Source organism: Trachypithecus francoisi, unplaced genomic scaffold (genome assembly GCF_009764315.1).
Source record: "Trachypithecus francoisi isolate TF-2019V2 unplaced genomic scaffold, Tfra_2.0 Lachesis_group5, whole genome shotgun sequence".
In the NCBI taxonomy this organism is placed as follows: Eukaryota; Metazoa; Chordata; class Mammalia; order Primates; family Cercopithecidae; genus Trachypithecus; species Trachypithecus francoisi.
In genome coordinates, this window is record NW_022681470.1 from 136,159,609 (window position 1) to 136,180,113 (window position 20,505).

The window sequence follows — 20,505 nt, forward strand, 5'->3', positions numbered from 1 at the left end:
AAAAAAAAAAAATTTTCACTAGGACAGGCATGGTGCCTTATGTCTGTAATCCCAGCACTTTGGGAGGTTGAGGTGGGTGGATCAAAAGGTCAGGAGTTCAAGACCAGCCTGGCCAACGTAGTGAAACCCTGTCTCTACTAAAAATAGAAAAATTGGCTGGGTGTGGTGGCGGGTGCCTGTAGTCCCAGCTACTCAGGAGGCTGAAGCAGGAGAATCGCTTGAACCGGGGAGGTGGAGGTTGCAGTGAGCCGAGATTGCACCACTGTACTCCAGCCTGGGTGACAGAACAAGACTCTGTTGCAAAAAAAAAAAAAAAAGAAATTTGCCAGGTGCGGTGGCTCAAGCCTGTAATACCAGTACTTTGGGAGGCCAAGGCAGGCAGATCACCCGAGGTTGGGAGTTCGAGAACAGCCTCACCAACGTGGAGAAACCCCATTTCTACTAAAAATACAAAAATAATTAGCCAGGCATGGTGGCACATGCCTGTAATCCTAGCTACTTGGGAGGCTGAGGCAGCAGAATGGCTTGAACCTGGGAGGTGGAGGTTGCGGTGAGCCGAGATCACTCTGTTGTACTCCAGCCTGGGCAACAAGAGTGAAACTCCATTTCAAAAAGAAAGAAAAAAAAGAAAAAAAAGAGATGAGGTCTTGCTCTGTCACCCAGGCTAGAGTGCAGTGGCACAATTATAGTTCACTGCAGCCTTGAACTCCTGGGCTCAAGTGATCCTCCTGCCTCAGCCTCCAGAGTAGCTGGGACTACAGGTGTGAGCCACCACATCAACCAATTTTTTTTTTTTTTTTTTGTAGCGACATTGTCTCACTGTGTTGCCCAGGCTGATGTTGAACTCCTGGCCTCAAGCAATCCTACCGCCTTGGACTCCCAATGTGCTGGGATCACAGGCACGAGTCCCCGTGCCTGGCTGAGGCTGACCTTTTTTCTGCTGCTTGTAGCTCTCCAGCTGATGCCGCCGCTGCAGCCGGAGCGTGTTGATGATGGCACTTGCCAGCCGCAGGGCCTGCCGGGGGTATCCGTGGGCACGCAGGGTGTCCACACGGGCGCAGGCAGTGGGGAAAGGTTCTCCCAGCCACAGTGGGCGGCCCTGGGGGTCGAAAGTCGGTTTGTCCCCACCCACGCTGCCTGTGAGGCTGGGCCCGTAGGAATCACTGGCCAGGATCCTCTGCAGGTAGGCGTCATTCCAGTGCAGCTCTCCAGCCAGCAAGGCGCGGCCAAATACCGTGTGGCGGGGACTTGTGGCTGCCACCTCTTCCTCTTCCTCCGAGCCTGCAGAGAGGCACCCAACATGGCCCAGTGAGGGGTTTCCCGATAGTGGTTGAGCTGTGGCCGGCTTTCTCCACCAAGTACTAATTGGGGTTTAGGCCTGGGCAAAGCTATCAGCATACACCGTCTCCCCAATCCTTGAAGCCACCCTTCAAAGATGCCTGTGTGGGCTGGGCATGGTGGCTCACACCTGTAATCCCAGCACTTTGGGAGGCCGAGGTGGGAGGATCACATGAGGCCAGGAGTTCGAGACCAGCCTGGCCAACATGGCGACACCCCATCTCTACTAAAATTAACCCTGGTGTGGTGGTGCACGCCTGTAATCCCACCTACTTGGGAGGCTGAGGAATGAGAATTGCTTGAACCCAGGACGCAGAGGTTGCAGTGAGCTGAGGTTGCGTCACTGCACTCCAGCCTGCGCGTCAGAGTGAGACTCTCTCAAAAAAAAAAAAAAAAAAAGGAAGTGTGTATGTGTTAGGAACTAGTGCCGTAGTGCAGGCCCATCACACTGATGGAAAACAGGTTGAGCAACTAACTGGCTATCTGTCTTTCTCTTCCTACTTGCTATTTTTCTTTTCTTTTTTTTTGAGACAGGGTCTCACTCTGTCGCCCAGGCTAGAGTGCAGTGGTGCGATCTCGGCTCACTGCAATCTCTGCCTCCCAGGCTCAAGTGATTCTCCCATCTCAGCCTCTTGAGTATCTGGGATTCCAGGCATGCGTCACCGCACCCAGCTAATTTTTGTATTTTTTGTAGAGACAAGGTCTCACCATGTTGCTCTGGCTGGTCTCGAACTCCTGGCCTCAATGAATCTGCTTCCCTCAGCCTCCCAAAGTGCTGGGATTATAGGCGTGAGCCACTACGCCTGGCCTGTACTTGCTATACATTTTTTTTTTCCTTCTCTCCTCAATCTCTCTGTCTTCCCTCCTATCTACTCCTCTGTCTGCCTCTCTCCCTCTCTCTATCCATCTCTGCCTCTCTTCACTTGTCTCTCTCCTCAGTATCTCACTTTCTCCTGTTTGATTCCTCCTATCTTTTTTCCTCTCACACCATCTCTTTGCTCCCATAGCTAGTAGGAGGCCAAGCCAGACCAGCCCAGGACTGCAGGTGTTTTAAGCATTTTACTTCACTTGTCCACTTGGGCTGCCATTGCTCCTGCCCTCGGCACTCACTCTTTCCTGGCTGGACAAGTTGGGATTAGTCCTGGGAGGACAGCCAAGGACTGGGGTCCGCTTTGCTCTGCCCCACTCTCTCTCTCTCCTGGGAAGAGCACCATGATGATAAGTGGGGCCACAGTTAGTAGTGATGGTTTTGGGGGGGCATGGTAAAGACCCCTCTCTCCTACCTGGGATGGGGGCCACGGTGGGCTGCAGGCTGGGGCCGTCGAAGGAGTAGTTGCCTTCTTCCAGTGGGCACACGTCAAGCTTGTCCCACCTGCTGAGCAGCTGGAGCCAGCCTGCCCTTTCCTCTGGTTTGCAGTGGGGGCTCAGGACGACGCAAACCCACAGGGCCCCTGAGGAGGCACGGGGCAGGCTCAATATTCCTGCCAACAGCAGCAGTGACACACACTTCCGCAGTGCCCACTGTGTGCCACTTGATGATATGCTAACCCCTCACCTTGACCCTCGGAAGCTGCAACTCACAGCCTTTGCACCTTACAGACAAGCAAACTGAGGCACAGAGATGTAACACGGCTTGCACAGGCTCACACCGCTGGTAAGTTAGAAATTGGGATTAGAGGGTCAGGTGCAGTGACTCATGCCTGTAATCCCAGCACTTTGGAAGGCTGAGGCGGGCGGATTACCTGAGGTCAAGAGTTTAAGAACAGCCTGGCCAACACGGTGAAACCCTGTCTCTACTAATACAAAAAAAAAAGGCCGGGCATGGTGGTAGGCGCCTGTAATCCCAGCTACTTGGGAGGCTGAGGCAGGAGAACGGCTTGAACCTGGGAGGTGGAGGCTGCAATGAGATGAGATCACACCACTGCACTCCAGCCTGGGCAAAAAGAGCAAAGCTCCATCTCAAAAAAAAAAAAAAAGTTGGGGTTACAACCCAGGCCTCTGTAGTCCTAGCTACTTGGGAGGCTGAGGCACATGAATCGCTTGAACCCAGGAGGCGGAGGTTGCAGTAAGCTGAGATCACACCACTGCACTCCAGCCTGGGCAACAGAGTAAGACTCAATTTCAATAAATAAATAAATAGCTGGGAGCGGTGGCTCACGCCTGTAATCCCAGCACTTTGGGAGGCCGAGACGGGCGGATCACGAGGTCAGGAGATCGAGACCATCCTGGCTAACCTGGTGAAACCCCGTCTCTACTAAAAAATACAAAAATCTAGCCGGGCGAAGTGGCGGGCGCCCTGTAGTCCCAGCTACTCGGGAGGCTGAGGCAGGAGAATGGCGTAAACCCGGGAGGTGGAGCTTGCAGTGAGCTGAGATCCGGCCACTGCACTCCAGCCTGGGCAACAGAGCGAGACTCCATCTCAAATAAATAAATAAATAAATAAATAAATAATAAATAAATAAATAAATAAATACCAAACCAGGCCTCCAGACTCCTCTCAAGGTGTTTTGGGGTTTTTTGGGTAGCACTTATCACAAGCTAACACAGGGGTCAGCAAAGTAGCAAACCACTGCCCATGGTGAAAACTGAACCACCCTTTATTTTTGATTAGTCTGCCTGCCAAGATTTATTTTTCCATTTTTATTTGTATTTGTTTTTTATTTATTTATTTTTTGAGACAGAGTCTCAGTCTGTCACCCAGGCTGGAGTGCAGTGGTGCAATCCCAGCTCACTGTAACCTCCACCTTGGGTTGAAGCGATTCTCCTGCCTTAGCCTCCCGAGTAGCTGGGATTACAGGCGTCTGCCACCATGCCCGGCTAATTTTTGTATTTTTAGTAAAGATGGGGTTTCACCATGTTGGCCAGTGATCTGCCCACCTCAGCCTCCCAAAGTGCTGGGATTACAGGTGTGAACCACTGCACCCGGGCCTATTTTTTCATTTTTAAATGGTCAGGGAAACAAAACCAAGATTATTTTGCAACTTCTGGGAATAATATAAAATTCAAATACATTAATAAGTATCCATAAATAAAGCCGTCTTTAAAAAACTTTGAGACAGGGTCTCACCATGTTGTCTAAGCTGCACTCGAACTCCTGGGCTCAAGCAATCCTCCTGCCTCAGCCTTCCAAGTAGTTGGAAGTACAGGATCCCACCACTGTGCCAAGCCCCTTTTTGTTGTTTTTGTTGTTGACACAGGGTCTTGCTCTGTTGCCCAGGCTGGAGAGCACTGGCACGATCGTGGCTCACTGCAGCCTCAACCTCCGAGGCCCAAGTGATCCCCCTACCTCCCCGCAAAGTGCTGGGATGACAGGTGTGAGCCACTGCACCTGGCCTCCCAGCTCTTAAATAAAGTTTTATTGAAATGCCACCATGCCCGTTTGGTATATATGTCTGTGTCTGCTTTTTTTTTACTATAATGGACAGAGTTAGGTCGTCATGACAGAGATCAAATGGCCTGCAGGGCTGAATAACATTAACTCTGTGGCTCTTACAGAAAACATATGTTGGCTGGGTGTGGTGGCTCACGCCTGTAATCCCAGCACTTTGGGAGGCTGAGGTGGGTGGATCACGAAGTCAGGAGTTCGAGACCAGCCTGATCAACATGGTGAAACCCCGTCTCTACAGGTGGCACACGCTTGTAATCCCAGCTACTCAGGAGGCTGAGGCAGGAGAATCACTTGAACCCAGGAGGCAGAGGCTGCAGTGAGCCAAGATTGTGCCACTGCACTCCAGCCTGGGAGACAGGGTGAGACTCCGTCTCGAAAAGAGAAAAACAAACAAACAAACAAACATATGTCAGCTTTGTGTGGTGGCTCACGCCTGTCATCCCAGCACTTTGAGAGGCCAAGGCCAGAGGATCACTTGAGCCCAAGAGTTTGAGGTTACGGGGAACCATGATTGTGCCACTGTACTTCAGCCTGGGCACACAGTGAGATCCTGTCTCTAACAAAAGAAAAAAAGAAAGAAAGAAAACATGTAGGCTGGGCGTGGTGGTTCATGCATGTCATCTCAGTACTTTGGGAGGCTGGGCGAGAGGACTGCTTTGAGTCCAGGAGTTCAAGACCAGACTTGGCAAGATAGTGAGACCCTGTCTCTTCAAAAAAATTAAAATTTAGCTGGATGTGGTGGTGTGCACCTGTAGACCCAGCTACTTGGGAGGCTGAGGTGTAGGATAACCTGAGTCTGGGAGGCAGAGGTTGCAGTCAGCTGAGATTGTGGCACTGCATGCCAGCCTGGGCAATAGCGTGAGACCCTGTCTCAAAACAAAGAAAACATGTGTATCAACGCCTGGGCCAATGACATTTGATTGCCTGTGCCTCCGATCAGATCCACGTGAACAGGATTTTGACTCTCTTGTTCTCTGCTGACCACCAGTTCCCAGTACCACGCCTGGCACTTTAGAGGCGCTCATACATGTTTGCCAAACGAATGGAGGGCGGATTCAGGGAACAGACCCTAATCTCGGAGTGGGCCAGCTCCCATGGGAGCCGAAGTCCCAGTGTCCACCCCGCACCGGGGTTCGGGCCTCACCCAGCTCATCCCAGAGCTGCCGGCACTTGTCCGTCATGCCGGCGCCCTGCTGCCGCCACAGGGCCAGGCGCGGGTCCTGCAGGAACTGCTCGGTCATGAGGATCAGCATGCGCGCCCCGTTGGAGTCCCGCATTCGCAGCATCTCCCGCACCTGTGCCGGGGACAGGGTGGTGAGGAAGGGCTGGGGCGTCCACCGGGGCCTTTGCACCCCGCGCCCCGCCGGTCCGCACGGCACCTTGCTGAACATGGAGCGCAGCTGCTGGCTAGCCCCGTAGTAGCCGCCGTTGGACAGCAGTTGCTTCACCTGCTCCTGGATCTGCTCCTCGTCCAGGTGCCAGCAGTTGGCGTCCTCGATTCCTGCGCCAGCAGTGGGGTCTGGGGCCCCTGTGGGGAGGGAAGGAAAGTAAGCTGAGGCTGGGGCTGGGGTTGGGGGTTGGGGAGAGACAGCGACTGCCCCTGCCATCTGTCCTTTTTTTTTCTTTTTTCTTTTTTTTTTTTGAGACGGAGTTTGGCTCTTCTGGCCCAGGCTGGAGTGCTGTAGCACGATCTTCGCTGACTGCAACCTCTGTCTCCTGGGTTCAAGTGATTCTCCTGCCTCAGCCTCCCAAGTAGCTGGGATTACAGGCACACCCCACCACACCTGGCCAATTTTTTTGTTATTTTTAGTACAGGTGGGATTTCATCATGTTGGTCAGGCTGGTTTCAAACTCCTGACTTCAGGTGATCCACCCACCTTGGACTCCCAAAGTGCTGGATTACAGGCATAAGCCACCACACCTGACCCATGCATCCATTCTTCCAAGTCACACAACCCATTCCAAAGTTCCATCCATCCCACCTAAACCCCACCCACCCACTTGTCCATCCCACCCGAACATCTATTTATCTATTTATCCATCCATCCATCCCTCCATCAATCCATCTATCTTGTCCTAAACATGACTAGCTCATTCATCCATTTTCTCATTCATCCATTTAGTCATCTCATATGGTTTGGTTCTGTGTCTCCACCCAAATCTCATGTTGAATTATGATCCCCAGTGTTGGAAGTGGGGCCTGGAGGGAGGTGATTGGATCATGGGGATGATTTCCAATGGCGTAGCACCATCCCTTTAGTGTTGTCTCATGATAGAGTTCTCATGAGATCTGGTTGTTTGAAAGTGTATAGCATCTCCCCCTTTGCTCTCTCTCTTCTGCCAGCCATGTGAAGATGTGTTTGCTTCTCCTTTGCCTTCTGCCATGATTGTAAGTTTCCTGAGGCCTCCCCAAATGCAGAAGCCTGTGTAGCCTGCAGAACTATCAGCCAATTAAACCTGTTTATTTTAAATTACCCCATTTCAGGTATGTCTTCATATCAGTGTGAGAACAGAGTAATACATCACCCATCCAATTCATTCATCTATCTCACCTGAAACACAACACACCCACACACCCATCCATCCATCCATGCATCCATGCATCCATCCATCCATCCATGCATCCATCCATGCATCCATCCATCCATCCATCCATGCATCCATCCATCCATCCATCCATCCATGCATCCATCCATCCATCCATCCATGCATCCAGCCATCCATCTATGCATCTATCTATCCGTGCATCCATCCATCCATCCATCCATCCATCCATCCATCCATCCGTGCATCCATCCATTCATCCGTGCATCCGTCCATCCATCCATCCGTGCATCCGTCCATCCGTGCATCCGTCCAACCATCCATCCGTCCATCCATCCATCCATGCATCCGTCCATCCATCCATCCATCCGTGCATCCATCCATCCATCCATCCATCCATCCATCCATCCATGTATCCATCCATCCATCCATCCATCCATGCATCCATCCATCCATCCATGCATCCATCCATCCATGCATCCATCCATGCATTCATCCATCCATCCATGCATCCATGCATCTGTGCATCATCCATCCATCCATCCATCCATCCATCTGTGCATCCATCCATTTATCCGTGCATCCGTCCATCCATTCATCCGTGCATCTGTGCATCCGTCCAACCATCCATCCGTCCATCCATCCATCCGTGCATCCAACCATCCATCTGTCCATCCATCCAACCATCCATGCATCCATCCATCCATCCATCCATCCATCCATCCATGCATCCACCATCCATCCATCCATCCATCCATCCATCCATGCATCCATCCATCCATCCATCCATCCATCCACCCACCCATCCATCCATCCATCCATGCATCCATCCATCCATCCATGCATCCATCCATCCATCCATCCATCCATCCATCTTGTCCAAAACACTACCAGCTCATTCATCCATTTGCTCATTTATCCACTGAGTCATCCATCCAATCCATCTATCTCATCTGTAATAATATTCATCCATCCATCCATCCATCCATCCACCCACCCACCCACCCACCCATCTTGTCCAAAACACCAGGAGCTCATTCATCCATTTGTTCATTCATCCATTTACTTATCCATTCAATCCACTCATCTATCTCTCCTGAAACACTACACATCCATCCATCTACCCATCCACCCATTCATTTACCCATCCCACTCAAAACACCAGCCACCCATCTGTTTACTCACCTGTCTCATCTGAAACACCACGCGCTCATCCACCCCCACCCAAGTCATGACAGTCTCTATCTACTTGGCTGGGTCCCCCATATTCATACCCCTTAAACAACCACCTACCCCATCAGTCCATCATCCACCTTACCCATAATTCCCACCCATCTACTCATCTTATTGATCTATCTGCCCACTCACCCCTTTTAACTTTCCAATCCACGTGAACCAACCACTCAGAATACCCACCCTCCCATTTGTCCACTGACTCACACAAGTACACTATCCATCCCACCTAATAACTATCATCCAATAACTAACCCTAGTTATCTAGGTGATAACTGTTAGTTATCACCCAGTAACTAGCCCTAACTCTCTATTCTTCCATTAAACCATCCATTCATTATCAAACCATCCATTCATATGTACCTCTCAAAACACCCACTATCCCATTCGTCCATCCATCCACCCTACACAAAGCGCCCGCCCACTCGGCCCACCCACCATGTTGATCCACATATACGAACCTTCCATTCACCCATCAACTCACTCCCAATCCATGTACCCATTGGATCTTTCATTCTTTCACTGACTTCATCTGTCCACCACTATCAGTCTACCTTAAGCCCACTAGTCAAAGCCCTCCCCACCCAACCACTTATCCTCACCTCCAATCACCATCAATTCCGGTCTTCCTTCTTCTTTTTTTTTTTTTTTTTTTTTAGTCAGGGTCTCAGTCTGTCATCAGGTTGGAGTTTTAGTGGCGTGATCATAGCTGACTGCAGCCTTTACCTCCCAGGCTCGTGATCCTCCCATCTCAGCTTCCCAAGTATCTACGGCGTGCATATGCCATCACACCCAGCTACTTCTGTTTTTTTTTTGTAGCTCATTATTTTGCCCAGGCTGGTCTTGAACTGCTGGTCTCAAGTGATCCTCCTTCCTCAGCCTCCCAAAATGCTGGGATTACATGTATGAGCCACCACACTTGGCTTCCAATTCCCATTCACCTAACGGCATTCTTAATATCCCATCCAGGCTGGGCCCGGTGGCTCACGCCTGTAATCCCAGGACTTTGGGAGGCTGAGGCAGGTGGATCACCTGAGGTCAGGAGTTCAAGACCAGCCTGGCCAACATGGTGAAACCCCCCATCTCTACAAAAATACAAAAATTAGCCGGGCATCATGGTGTGCGTCTGTAATCCCAGCTACTTGGGAGGCTGAGACAGGAGAATTGTTTGAACCTAGGAGGCAGAGGTTGCAGCGAGCTGAGACTGCACCACTGCACTCCAGCTTGGGTGACAGAGGAAGACTCGATCTCAAAAAAAAAAAAAAATCCCCCACCCACCCATTCGTTTTTCCACACCATCAGTTGCCCCCAGCGCCTGATCATGAACACTTTTTTCTTTTTGGAGACAGGGTCTCACTTTATCTCCCAGGCTGGAGTGCAGTGGCATGATCTCAGCTCACTGCAACCTCCGCCTCCCGGGTTCAAGCAATTCTCCTACCTCAGTCTCCTGAGCGGCTGGGACTACAGGCACCCGCCACTACGCCTGGCTAATTTTTGTATTTTGGTAGAGATGGGGTTTTGCCATGTTGTCCAGGCTGGTCTCGAACTCCTGACCTCAACTGATCCACCCACCTCGGCTTCCCAAAGTGCTGGGATTACAGGTGTGAGCCCCTGTGCCCGGCCAATCATGAACACTTTCTGTGCCCACCCAGCACCTCCCTCCATCATCCATCCATGCCTCCACCTTCTACTCATTTTCCCCATCCTAGCTAGGCAGCCCAAGCCCCTCAGAACCCCCCAAACCCTCTCAGCCCTCACCACACCTCCTGGTGTATCCCCTCACCCATAACGCCTCTGACACCCACAAATGTCCCACATTCCCTTCATGTCCCCCTCCTCTCCTCCCACACCCAGGATGCTCCATCGATTGACACCCCCAGCCCTGGGGCTGGACCTCCCACTTGCCCTCTAACGCAGGCTCTCCCCTCCTGCCCTCGCCCTCCGCCCATAGGCTGATTTGCAACTACTCATCCGTCCTGTGGCCAGATGATATCTGGGATCTGCCACTCACCAGGTGGATGACCTCAGATGATGCAGGCCATAGCACGTTTTCCGCCCCCGCCCCCACAACTTCCTGTAAGTGACCAGTGCTGGGCATATAGCAAGTGGCGTGGCTGTGCGCTTGGGCATCCTCTCCCCACCAGACCCCCGGGGTGCCCTTACCATGCACCAAGTTGATCTCAGAGCCCAGCAGGAGGATCTCATCAGCCAAGCGTTGAGCAGTGGGCAGCACCTCAGTGTGGTGGGCGCTGATGAGGTACTGCACGAACTTCTGCAGCTGGTCCCGGTTCATCTGGGAGAGCGTCTCAGAGATGGGCAGCCGTAGCTCCACCTGGCGGGCGTGCCGAATGCGGTACAGGGACAGGGCCACGACGTGGGCACAGTAGAAGAGGTCGCGGTTGTCACAGCCGCAGCTCACGGACGTGATCTTGCAGCGATCAAAGCTGATAGAGACGTGGTAGAGGCGCTCGGGCTCTCCAGGACCCCCTGGCTCACGGATGTTTCCGCTCAGATGGAATCCTAAGATCAAAGCCAAACTGTCACATCTGTGTCATCCCAGAGACAGGAGGTGTTTGTGATGCACAGCAAGACCCAGTTGCAAAGCCCAGCCAAGTCACTTCACTAGTGCAAGTCACTTCACTCTCTTTGCTTTTTTTTTTGAGACAAAGTCTCGCTCTGTGGCTCAGGCTGGAGTGCAGCTCTGTGGCTCAGGCTGGAGTGCAGTGCTGCGATCTGGGCTCATTGCAACCTCTGCCTCCCAGGTTCAAGCGATTCTCCTGCTTCAGCCTCCTGAGTCACTGGGATTACAGACACACAACACCATGCCAGGCTAATTTTTTTTTCTTTTTTGAGACAGAGTTTTGCTGTTGTTGCCCAGGCTGGAGTGCAATGGCACAAACTCGGCTCACCACAACCTCCACCTCCCAGGTTCAAGTGATTCCCCTACTTCAGCCTCCTGAGTAGCAGGGATTACAGGCATGTGCCACCATGCCCGGCTAATTTTTATATTTTTAGTAGAGATGGGGTTTCACCATGTTGGTCAGGTTGGTCTTGAATTCCTGACCTAGTGATCTGCCTGCCTTGGCCTCCCACAGTATTGGGATTACAGGCGTGAGCCCCCAAGCCCAGCCCAACACTTGCTTTTAATTATGAATAACAGTATCATAGCCATGTCATTGAAGGTGGTTTTCTGAATCCTTGGGTTACAATGAATACAGCCAGGGCTTCAGGAGCCCCTCAATTTCCTGAGAAGATGCCAAAGGCCTGTGGCGTTCGGGGCGAGGGGCTGATGAAGTCAGCCAGGGACCAGGTCTCCCCTTCACTCCCCCTGCCCCTCCCTGGGCAGCCCAGGTGCCAGGCTCATCTGACTGGTTTGGCAGCTCAGGCCCAGCCTGGGTCATGCAGGGAGATGGCTTTCCTCATACCAGCTGGAGGTGGCAAGGAGCCTGTGGTCAGCCGGACCATGTCCCAGCAAAGCGGCTCCAAGTCAGACAGAGCCCATGGAGGGTCGTCTCAGCCCAGCCTCGGCCTCCAGCTGGGAGAAATGGCCTGCTGCCGCCGGAGATCTGGAGTCCCAGGCCTCACTTGTTTTCAGGCTCAGCCTCTATTGGTCCCATTCTGAGTCCAGCTGCCTGAGGTCTAAGGCCCTTCCACTGTTCTCATTACATCTCCCCCAGTCTCTGCAGCCCTTTTGTTTTCTTAGCTTGAGGTCTGAGCCCACCCCTCACAGCTGATCCTAAACTGCTACTTGGCCGGGCATGGTGGGGCACGCCTGTAATCCCAGTACTTTGGGAGGCTGTGGCAAGAGGATCTCTTAAGCCCAGGAATTGGAGACCAGCCTGGGCAACAGAGTGAGTACAGGTCTCTCCAAAAAACTTAAAAACTAGTCGAGTGTGGTGGTCTATGCCTGTGGTCCCAACTACTCAGGAGGCTGAGGTGGGAGGATCACTGGAGCTCAGATGTTTGCGACTGCAGTGAGCTATTATCACACCACTGCACTCCAGTCTAGGCAACAGAGTGAGACCCTACCTCTCTTTTTTTTTTTTTCCTTTTGAGACAGAGTCTCTCTCTGTTGCCCAGGTTGGAGTGCAATGGCGTGATCTTGGCTCACTGCAACCTCTGCCTCCCAGGTTCAACGGATTTTCCTGCCTCAGCCTCCCAAGTAGCTGGGATTACAGGCACGCACCACCACACCTGGCTAATTTTTGTATTTTTAGCAGAGACGGGGTTTTACCATGTTGGCCAGGCTGGTCTTGAACTCCTGACCTCAGGTGATCCACCCGCCTAGGCCCCACAAAGTGCTGGGATTACAGGTGTGAGCCACAGTGCTCGGCTGAGACCCTATCTCTTAAAAAAAAAAAAATTTGGCCAGGCGTGGTGGCTCACGCCTGTAATCCCAGCACTTTGGGAGGCTGAGGCGAGCAGATCACGAGGTCAGGAGATTGAGACCGTCCTGGCTAACATGGTGAAACCCCGTTTCTACTAAAAAATAGAAAAAATTAGCTGGGCATGGTGGTGGGCACCTGTAGTCCCAGCTACTCGGGAGGCTGAGACAGGAGAATGGCGTGAACCTGGGAGGCGGAGCTTGCAGTGAGCCAAGATCATGCCACTGCACTCCAGCCAGGGTGACAGAGCGAGACACCATCTCAAAAAAAAAAAAAAAAAAAAATTCTAGGTCAGGCATGGTGGCTCACACCTGTAATCTCAGGGAGGCTGAGGCGGGTGGATCACCTGAGGTCAGAAGTTCAAGACCAGTCTGGCCAACATGGTGAAACTCCATCTCTACAAAAATTAGCCAGGCATGATGGTGGATGCCTGTAGTCCCAGCTACTCGGGAGGCTGAAGCAGGAGAACCGCTTGAACCCGGGAGGCAAGGTTGCAGTGAGCCGAGATTGTGCCACTGCACTCCAGCCTGGGCAACAGAGCAAGACTCCATCTTGAAAAAAAAAAGGAATTCTAAACTTCTACTCTACATTCCCACCTCAGCCCTGTCGTCTTAGTTCTAAGACTATTGCCCAAAAATAGCTCTAATCCTTTGAAATCCCAACCTCTCTGCCTGAGGTCTAAGACTCTCACCTCTGGCTCTAAAGCTTTCTGTCCAACTCCCACCTGGGCCCCGCTGCCTGAGGGCTAGGATCATTCTTACCTCCGGCTCTAAAGCCCTGACCCAAAGCATCACTGGGTCCCTCAGCCCGAGGTCTGGAGCCTCCTCTCACTTCTGGCTGACAACTGCTCCTCTGATCCTCACCTGGGACCTGCTCTTCTCCCTGTCTCACTACTTCGTTCCCCGTTCCCCAGCTCAGCAGCCTGAGGTCTAGGACTCTAGAAGCACTTTCCACCTTCAGCTCATAATCCCGAACCCGACCCCATGTGGGCCTGAAAGCCTGAGGTCTGGCACCTTCACCACCGTGTCTCAACCTCTATCCTCGTCTGTAGAGTGGCCCTCACCCATCTTCCTTTTTTTTTTCTTTTTTCCCTTTGAGACAGGGTCTCACTCATAACCCAGGCTGGAGTGCAGTGGTACAATCAGAGCTTATTGCAGACTCGACCTCTCGAGCAAAAGTGATCCTCTTGCCTTGGCCTCCCATGTAGATGTGACCACAAGCACCCACCACCATACCCGGATCATTTTTTGATTTTTTTTGTGCAGACAAGGTCTCACGGTGTTGCCCAGGCTGGTCTTGAACTCTTGGCCTCAAGCCATCTTCCTGCCTTGGCCTCCCAAAGTACTGAGATCACAGGTGTGAACCACCACATCTGGCCTCACCCTTCCTTTACATGGGCTCTGCTGCCTAAGTTCTGGGATCTCCCCTCCCCTGATTTCTGGTTCACCATCCTCTCCCCCACTCTCTTGTCTAAACCCTGCTGTCTGGGTTCTAGGGTGATCCCTGAGCTTTTGCTCAAAACATCTTGTACAGGCTGGGCGTGGTGGCTCATGCCTGTAATCCCAACACTTTGGGAGGCCAATGCAGGCGGATCACAAGGTCAGGAGTTTGAGTGCAGCCTGGCAAACATGGTGAAACCCCGTCTCTACTAAAAATACAAAAATTAGCCGGGTGTGGGGGTGCACGCCTGTAATCCCAGCTACTCAGGAGGATGAGGCAGAAGAATCGTTTGAAGCTGGGAGGCAGAGGTCGCAGTAAGCCAAGATCGCATCACTGCACTCCAGCCTAAGCAACAGAGCGAGACCATCTCAAAAAAAAATCTTGTACAATCCTACCTGGGCCTCGAAGCCTGAGGTCTGTAACCTCCCTTCCCCTGGCCCCAGGCCTCCCTCCAGCTCCTCCATTTCCACACGTGGTATGGACCTCCTGTCCTCCCCAGCAGGAGCGGGGGACAAAGACTCACCCACTTGCAACACACGGTCCACGGCCCCGCTCTGGAGCAGGTGCAGCCCGCGGGTAAAGGGCACCCGGGCGTCGTGCTCGCCCTCTGGGGGCGGATAACCCAGCGACGAGTACATACATATTTCCCGTTCACTGCGTGGGAACGACCAAAACACGATGCGCTTCTGGACCGGCTCAGGCACCCGGGAGAACCGCTCCTCCACCTGTAGGAAGGGCCACTGGGTTAGGAGCCTCGGGTTGATGTAATCTTAGCGCTTTGGGAAGCTGAGGTGGGAGGATCGCTTGAGGCCAGGAGTTCGAGACCAGCCTGGGCAACATAGAGAGGCTCCCATGTTTACAAAAAAACTGGCCGGGCACGATGGCTCATGCCTGTAATCCCAGCACTTTGGGATGCTGATGCAGGCAGATAACCTGAGGTCAGGAGTTTAAGACCAGCCTGGCCAACATGATGAAACCCTGTCTCCATTAAAAATACAAAAGTTAGCCAGGTGTGGTGGTGCACGCCTGTAGTCCCAGCTACTCGGGAGGCTGAGGTGGGAAAATCGCTGGAACCTGGGAGGCAGAGGCTACAGTGAGCTGAGATCCCACCACTACACTCCAGCCTGGGCGACAGAGGGAGACTCCATCTCTTAAAAAAAAAAAAAAAAAAAAAACCCCACAAAAAAGTAGCCAGGCATGGTGGCGTGTGTCTGGAATCCCAGCTACTTGGGAGGGTGGGGCAGGAGGGTCACTTGAGGCCATGAGTTTGAGGCTGCAGTGAGCCATGATTGCACCAGCTGCACTCCAGCCTGGGCAACAGAGCAAGATCCTGTCTCAAAAAAAAAAAAAAGGTCAGGGCAGTGGCTCATGCCTGCAATTTCAGCACTTTGGGAGGCCAAGGCAGGTGGAGCCCTGGAGTTCAGGAGTTGGAGAGCAACCTGGCCAACATGGCGAAACCCAAAAATACAAAAATTAGCCAGGCGTGGTGGCATGCACCTATAATCTCAGCTCCTCGGGAGGCTGAGGCACGAGAATCACTTGAACCCAGGAGGTGGAGGTTGCAGTGAGCCAAGATCGCGCCACTGCACTCTAGTCTGGGCTACAGAGCGAGACTCCGTATCGAGTAAATAAATAAATAAATAAAAATGAAAAAAGAGAGAAACCAGGCTTGAATCCTAGTTTTGCTATTTAGGAGCACTGTGACCCCAGAAAGTCACTTGGCCTCAGTGTTCTCAGGTGTAAAGTGAGGAGGTCCACGGCACCAACCTCTTGAGGATTGTGGAGAGTAAATATGCATTATGGTTGTAAAGAGCTTACAATAACACCTGGCCCATAGTTAGCATTCTGGAACTTTCTTGCAGTTTCCCTCCTGGATCCTCCTAGCTGCAGGGTCCTGGGATTCTGGTGTAAGATCTTCCCACCCACCAGGCTTTGATGGAGCAGGACGAAGTTAGGAAAAAGTGATAGGCAGGGCGCGGTGGCTCACGCCTGTAGTCCCAGCACTTTCAGAGGCCGAGGTGGGCGGATCACGAGGTCAGGAAATCGAGACCATCCTGGCTAACACGGTGAAACCCCATCTCTACTAAAAATACAAAAAAAATTAGCTGGGCGTAGTGGTGGGCACCTGTAGTCCCAGCTACTCGGGAGGCTGAGGCAGGAGAATGGCGTGAACCCGGGAGGCGGAGCTTGCAGTGAGCCGAGATTGCACCACTGCACTCCAGCCTGGGTGACAAAGCGAGACTCGTCTCAAAAAAACAAAAAAGAAAAGAAAAAAGTGATAATAATGATTAAGGTGCCCATCTTGACTGGACACGTGTAATCGCAGCACTTTGGGAGGCTGAGGCGGCAGCATCGCTTGAGCTCAGGCGTTCCAGACCAACGTGGGCAACATACCGAGACCCCATGTCTACACACACGCACAAAATTAAAAATTAGCCAGGTGTGGTGGTGCGCGTCTGGAATCCCAGCTACTCAAGAGGCTGAGGCAGGAGGACTGCTTGAGCCCAGGAGTTTGAGGCTGCAGTGAGTTATGACTGTGTCACTGCGCTCCAGCCTGGGTGACTGAGCAAGACCCTGCCTCAAAAAAAAAAAAAAAAAGAAAGAAAGAAAAGAAAAGAATGCACACACTGTGCTGAATGCTTTATGTATGTAATTTCCAAATTCTCACAGCCACCTAGTGTGAGCTTGTCCAACTCACGTCCCACGGCCCTGGCCCGTGATGACTTGGAATGCAGGCCAACACAAATTCGTAAGCTTTCTTAAAACATTGTAAGATACGGCCGGGTACGGTGGCTCATGCCTGTAATTCCAGCACTTTGGGAGGGAGGCCGAGGCGGGCAGATCACTTGAGGTCAGGAGTTTGAAACCAGCCTGGCCAACATGGTGAAACCCCATCTCTACTAAACATACAAAAATTAGCTGGGCACGGCGGCCCACAACTGTAGTCCCAGGTACTCAGGAGGCTGAGGCGGGAGAATTGCTTGAACCCAGGAGGTAGAGGCTACAGTGGGACGAGATCGTGTCACTTGCACTCCAGCCTTGGCAACAGACTGAGAATCTGTCTCAAAAAAAAAAAAAGGCCGGGCGCGGTGGCTCAAGCCTGTAATCCCAGCACTTTGGGAGGCCGAGACGGGCAGATCACGAGGTCAGGAGATCGAGACCATCCTGGCGAACACGGTGAAACCCCGTCTCTACTAAAAAATACAAAAAACTAGCTGGGCGAGGTGGCAGCGTCTGTAGTCCCAGCTACTTGGGAGGCTGAGGCAGGAGAATGGCGTGAACCCGGGAGGCGGAGCTTGCAGTGAGCCAAGATAGCGCCACTGCACTCCAGTTTGGGCGACAGAGCGAGACTCCGTCTCAAAAAAAAAAAAAAAAATTTCTTTTTAAGCTCATCAGCTATTGTGTTAGCGTATTTTATATGTGGCCGACGATAGTTCTTCCAGCGTGGCCTAGGGAAGCTAAAAGATTGGGCACCCTTGATGGTGCATTGATACTAAATCATGACCCTGTTTTATAGCTGGGGGAATCTGAGACTCAGTGGGGTGAATTCACTTGTTCAAGGTCTCAGAGCTGTGAGTTCTTTCAACTCCTAAGACAGATTCTGTCGTTCCTCAGTTTCCCTTCCATGCCCCATCCCTGGGAAGGGGCCCCAGGAGGGGAGGGGGTGTCCTGGCCACCACTGTGGGCTCTGGGCAATGCAATGAGCTGGCTGAGCCTGCCTTCCAATCTGGACTTGCTATTCCCTGGCTGGGTGACCTTGGGCAAGTTTCTCAACTTCTCTGTGCCCCAGTTTCCTCAAAGTGGGAACGAGAACAACTCCCAAAGGGTTGCAGAGGATTCCATGAGCTTCTGTGGGTCAAGAACTCTGAGGGCTCGGCTTGGCCAGGGCAGGTTTGTGGGAGACTTGGAGATGGTTTTCAGATTATTCTGTGTGTCTGACAAGCAATGAAGGGGCAGTGGACCTCCTTAGCCCTCACTCCCACCTGGGTTTCTAGGGGAAGTGGGAGAGGCAATGACCAGCCCAGGCCTCAGGGACAGTTGGCAGATGACTAAGGAGGGATTTTCCAGTCCATGAATCAGAGCCTGCCCGTCCACACTTGGCTCAAACCCATCTGTCCAGGCCGACTTCCTAACTCCAGAGAGAGCGGGCAGGAAAGAACGCCCCCTGAAGCTGGACAGAGTATAGAGCCCGTGTGTGCTTCCTGTTCAGGTCTGGGCCATGTCTCCAGCTCCTTGGGAGGCCCACACTGGAGCTGAAAAAGGGGACTTAAAGGGCCCCAGCTCTGGGACATTCTGGCAGTGCCCCCAGAAGGCAAAGAAGAGAGGTTCTAGGTGCACCTGTCCCGGACCACCACCCAGGCTCTGCCCCTGTTTTCCTCTGGGAAGGGATAGGATAGGAAGGGAGGATGAATGGGGGAGGAGGAGGAACCCTGGCACTTGAGTAATCCCTGCTGCAAGCCAGAAGCTGGGCAGCCCTGAGAGAGGAATCTGGAGGAGTAGAGAGGGGTCCCCAAGGAACAGGTGGAATCTGGAGGCCTGAGGGCAGGAATGAATGGGGAAAAAAGGGGTGTCTTGAGCTGGAATCTGGAGAGATGGGGGAGTTATTTACTTGGGGTGTAGGGTAGTGAGCTGGAGAGCAGGAATAGGGTAGTGTGAGTCTCTAGGGGCTATGATGGAGGGAGACAGGGTGTCCCCAAGTGGGGGGCTGAAGACTGAATGGGGTGCCCTGAATGGAGAATAAAGATGCGATAGGAAAAGAGGGGTACCATTGGGGGATGAGGTGGGAAAAGAGGGGTGCCTGGGGTTGTAGGCGGACCATGGGGCCGGATCTCAGATATCTGGGGTTGGTAGGAGAAGAAGGAAGTGTCCTGACTTGGGATCTGGGGCGCTGAGGGGCAGAGACGGCAGAGAAGGGATGGGGATGGGTTATTGGGTTTGAAGGACAGAAATAGGAGGATGAACGGTTATTTCCGGGCAGGGTTAAGGGTCCTGGGGGTGGAATCTAAAGGGGTGTCTCTGATTGGGGTAGCTCTGGAGTCTGGGGATCGGGGAGGAGAAGATAGGTAGGGAAGGCGTTGGGGGTGCGTCCCTGTCCCTGCCCCCGCCCCCTTCCCCCGCAGTCACCTGCTCGAAGGCCCAGCTCTCGGCTACCCGCTTGGCGCTGAGGTCCAGCAGCGCCTCGGGCCGGCCCTGGCCACGCGCGGCCCCGGCCCCAGCATCGCGCTCCTCGGGTTCCGCGGGGCAGCCCCTGCTCCGCTTGGCTGCGGGGGGTTCCATCCGGCCGGGCCGGGGCCAGGGCCGGGGCGGGGCCTCTTTGGGGGGGGTCGGTCCGATGCCTGTTCCGCTTCGTCGGCTCCCGCGCCCCCTGCCCGCCTTTCCGTCCGTCCTCTGCTCTTAGCCGCCCCGGGACCCCTGCCGCACCCACCCCCGACCCGCGCCGGGCCGGCCGGGTGATGCGGCCCCTTTAAGACTCTTCACAACAATGAAGCTGCTTCGGCCGCCGCTTTAGCTCCGCCGTCGTCCCGCCCCCGCCGCCGGTCCCCATTGGCACCCCCCTCGGCCTCAGCGGCCCTCCCCCGCCATTGGCTGCGCCGCCAGACCCGTCTCCAAGCCTCGCTGTTCACTCGATGACTGCGATGCCAGTCTTTTCGCGTTTACCCAACCAGAGCGCGAAGCGAGGGACGCTGTCAATCACGGGGCACCAGAGGCCAATCAGAGCTGAAGGAACCCCCGCGGCCCAGGCCTTTTGCGGAGTTTCGGGGCGGGCCCGGGGTTCATTCACAACATTCCTCCCCCGCCTCCCTTGGGCTGGACTGCGCGCCCCGGGCTGCCGGGGCTGCGCCCACACACGGCTTTGTTTACTGAGGGTCGCTTCCGGGCGCCGCGAGGGGACAATCAACATAGCCCGGCCGGTGAGCGAGGCGGAGCCGCGGGATCCCTTGGCAGTGGCTCAGCCACTCGTCCCTCCGAGCTGTGCGACCTGAGAAACTCACTCAACCTCTCTGGGCACTGGCTCAAGTTTTGGATCTGTGGGAGCGGAGGAGTCGCAGGCTCACTGAGGGAGCTCATGGGGCCGCGGACCCCTCTCCAGAAACAGAGCTCGGTTATGGGGTTCATGGGTCATCCCTTGAGCCTCAAAACTAGTACCCCGCCCCTCCTTTCCATGCCCTAGATACT

General features: G+C 53.4%; 1 protein-coding gene across 3 annotated transcripts in view; it reads right to left on the reverse strand.

The window, feature by feature from the left end:
* The window catches only part of ZSWIM4 (zinc finger SWIM-type containing 4), a 38,382-nt gene extending 18,530 nt beyond the window's left edge, over positions 1-19,852 (reverse strand). The window contains exons 1-7 of one of the 3 annotated variants that reach the window (XM_033195903.1): positions 19,453-19,812; positions 14,852-15,053; positions 10,667-11,023; positions 6,106-6,254; positions 5,871-6,021; positions 2,622-2,789; positions 931-1,281 (exon numbers count right to left, since the gene is read on the reverse strand). In XM_033195903.1, coding sequence (XP_033051794.1) covers positions 931-1,281; positions 2,622-2,789; positions 5,871-6,021; positions 6,106-6,254; positions 10,667-11,023; positions 14,852-15,053; positions 19,453-19,605 — 1,531 coding nt within the window. In that variant the 5' untranslated portion in view covers positions 19,606-19,812. Of the gene's footprint in view, positions 1-930; positions 1,282-2,621; positions 2,790-5,870; positions 6,022-6,105; positions 6,255-10,666; positions 11,024-14,851; positions 15,054-19,452 lie in introns of all 3 variants that reach the window. The other 2 variants (XM_033195904.1, XM_033195905.1) reach the window with 2 other exon arrangements.
* Positions 19,853-20,505: the final 653 nt, after the last annotated feature.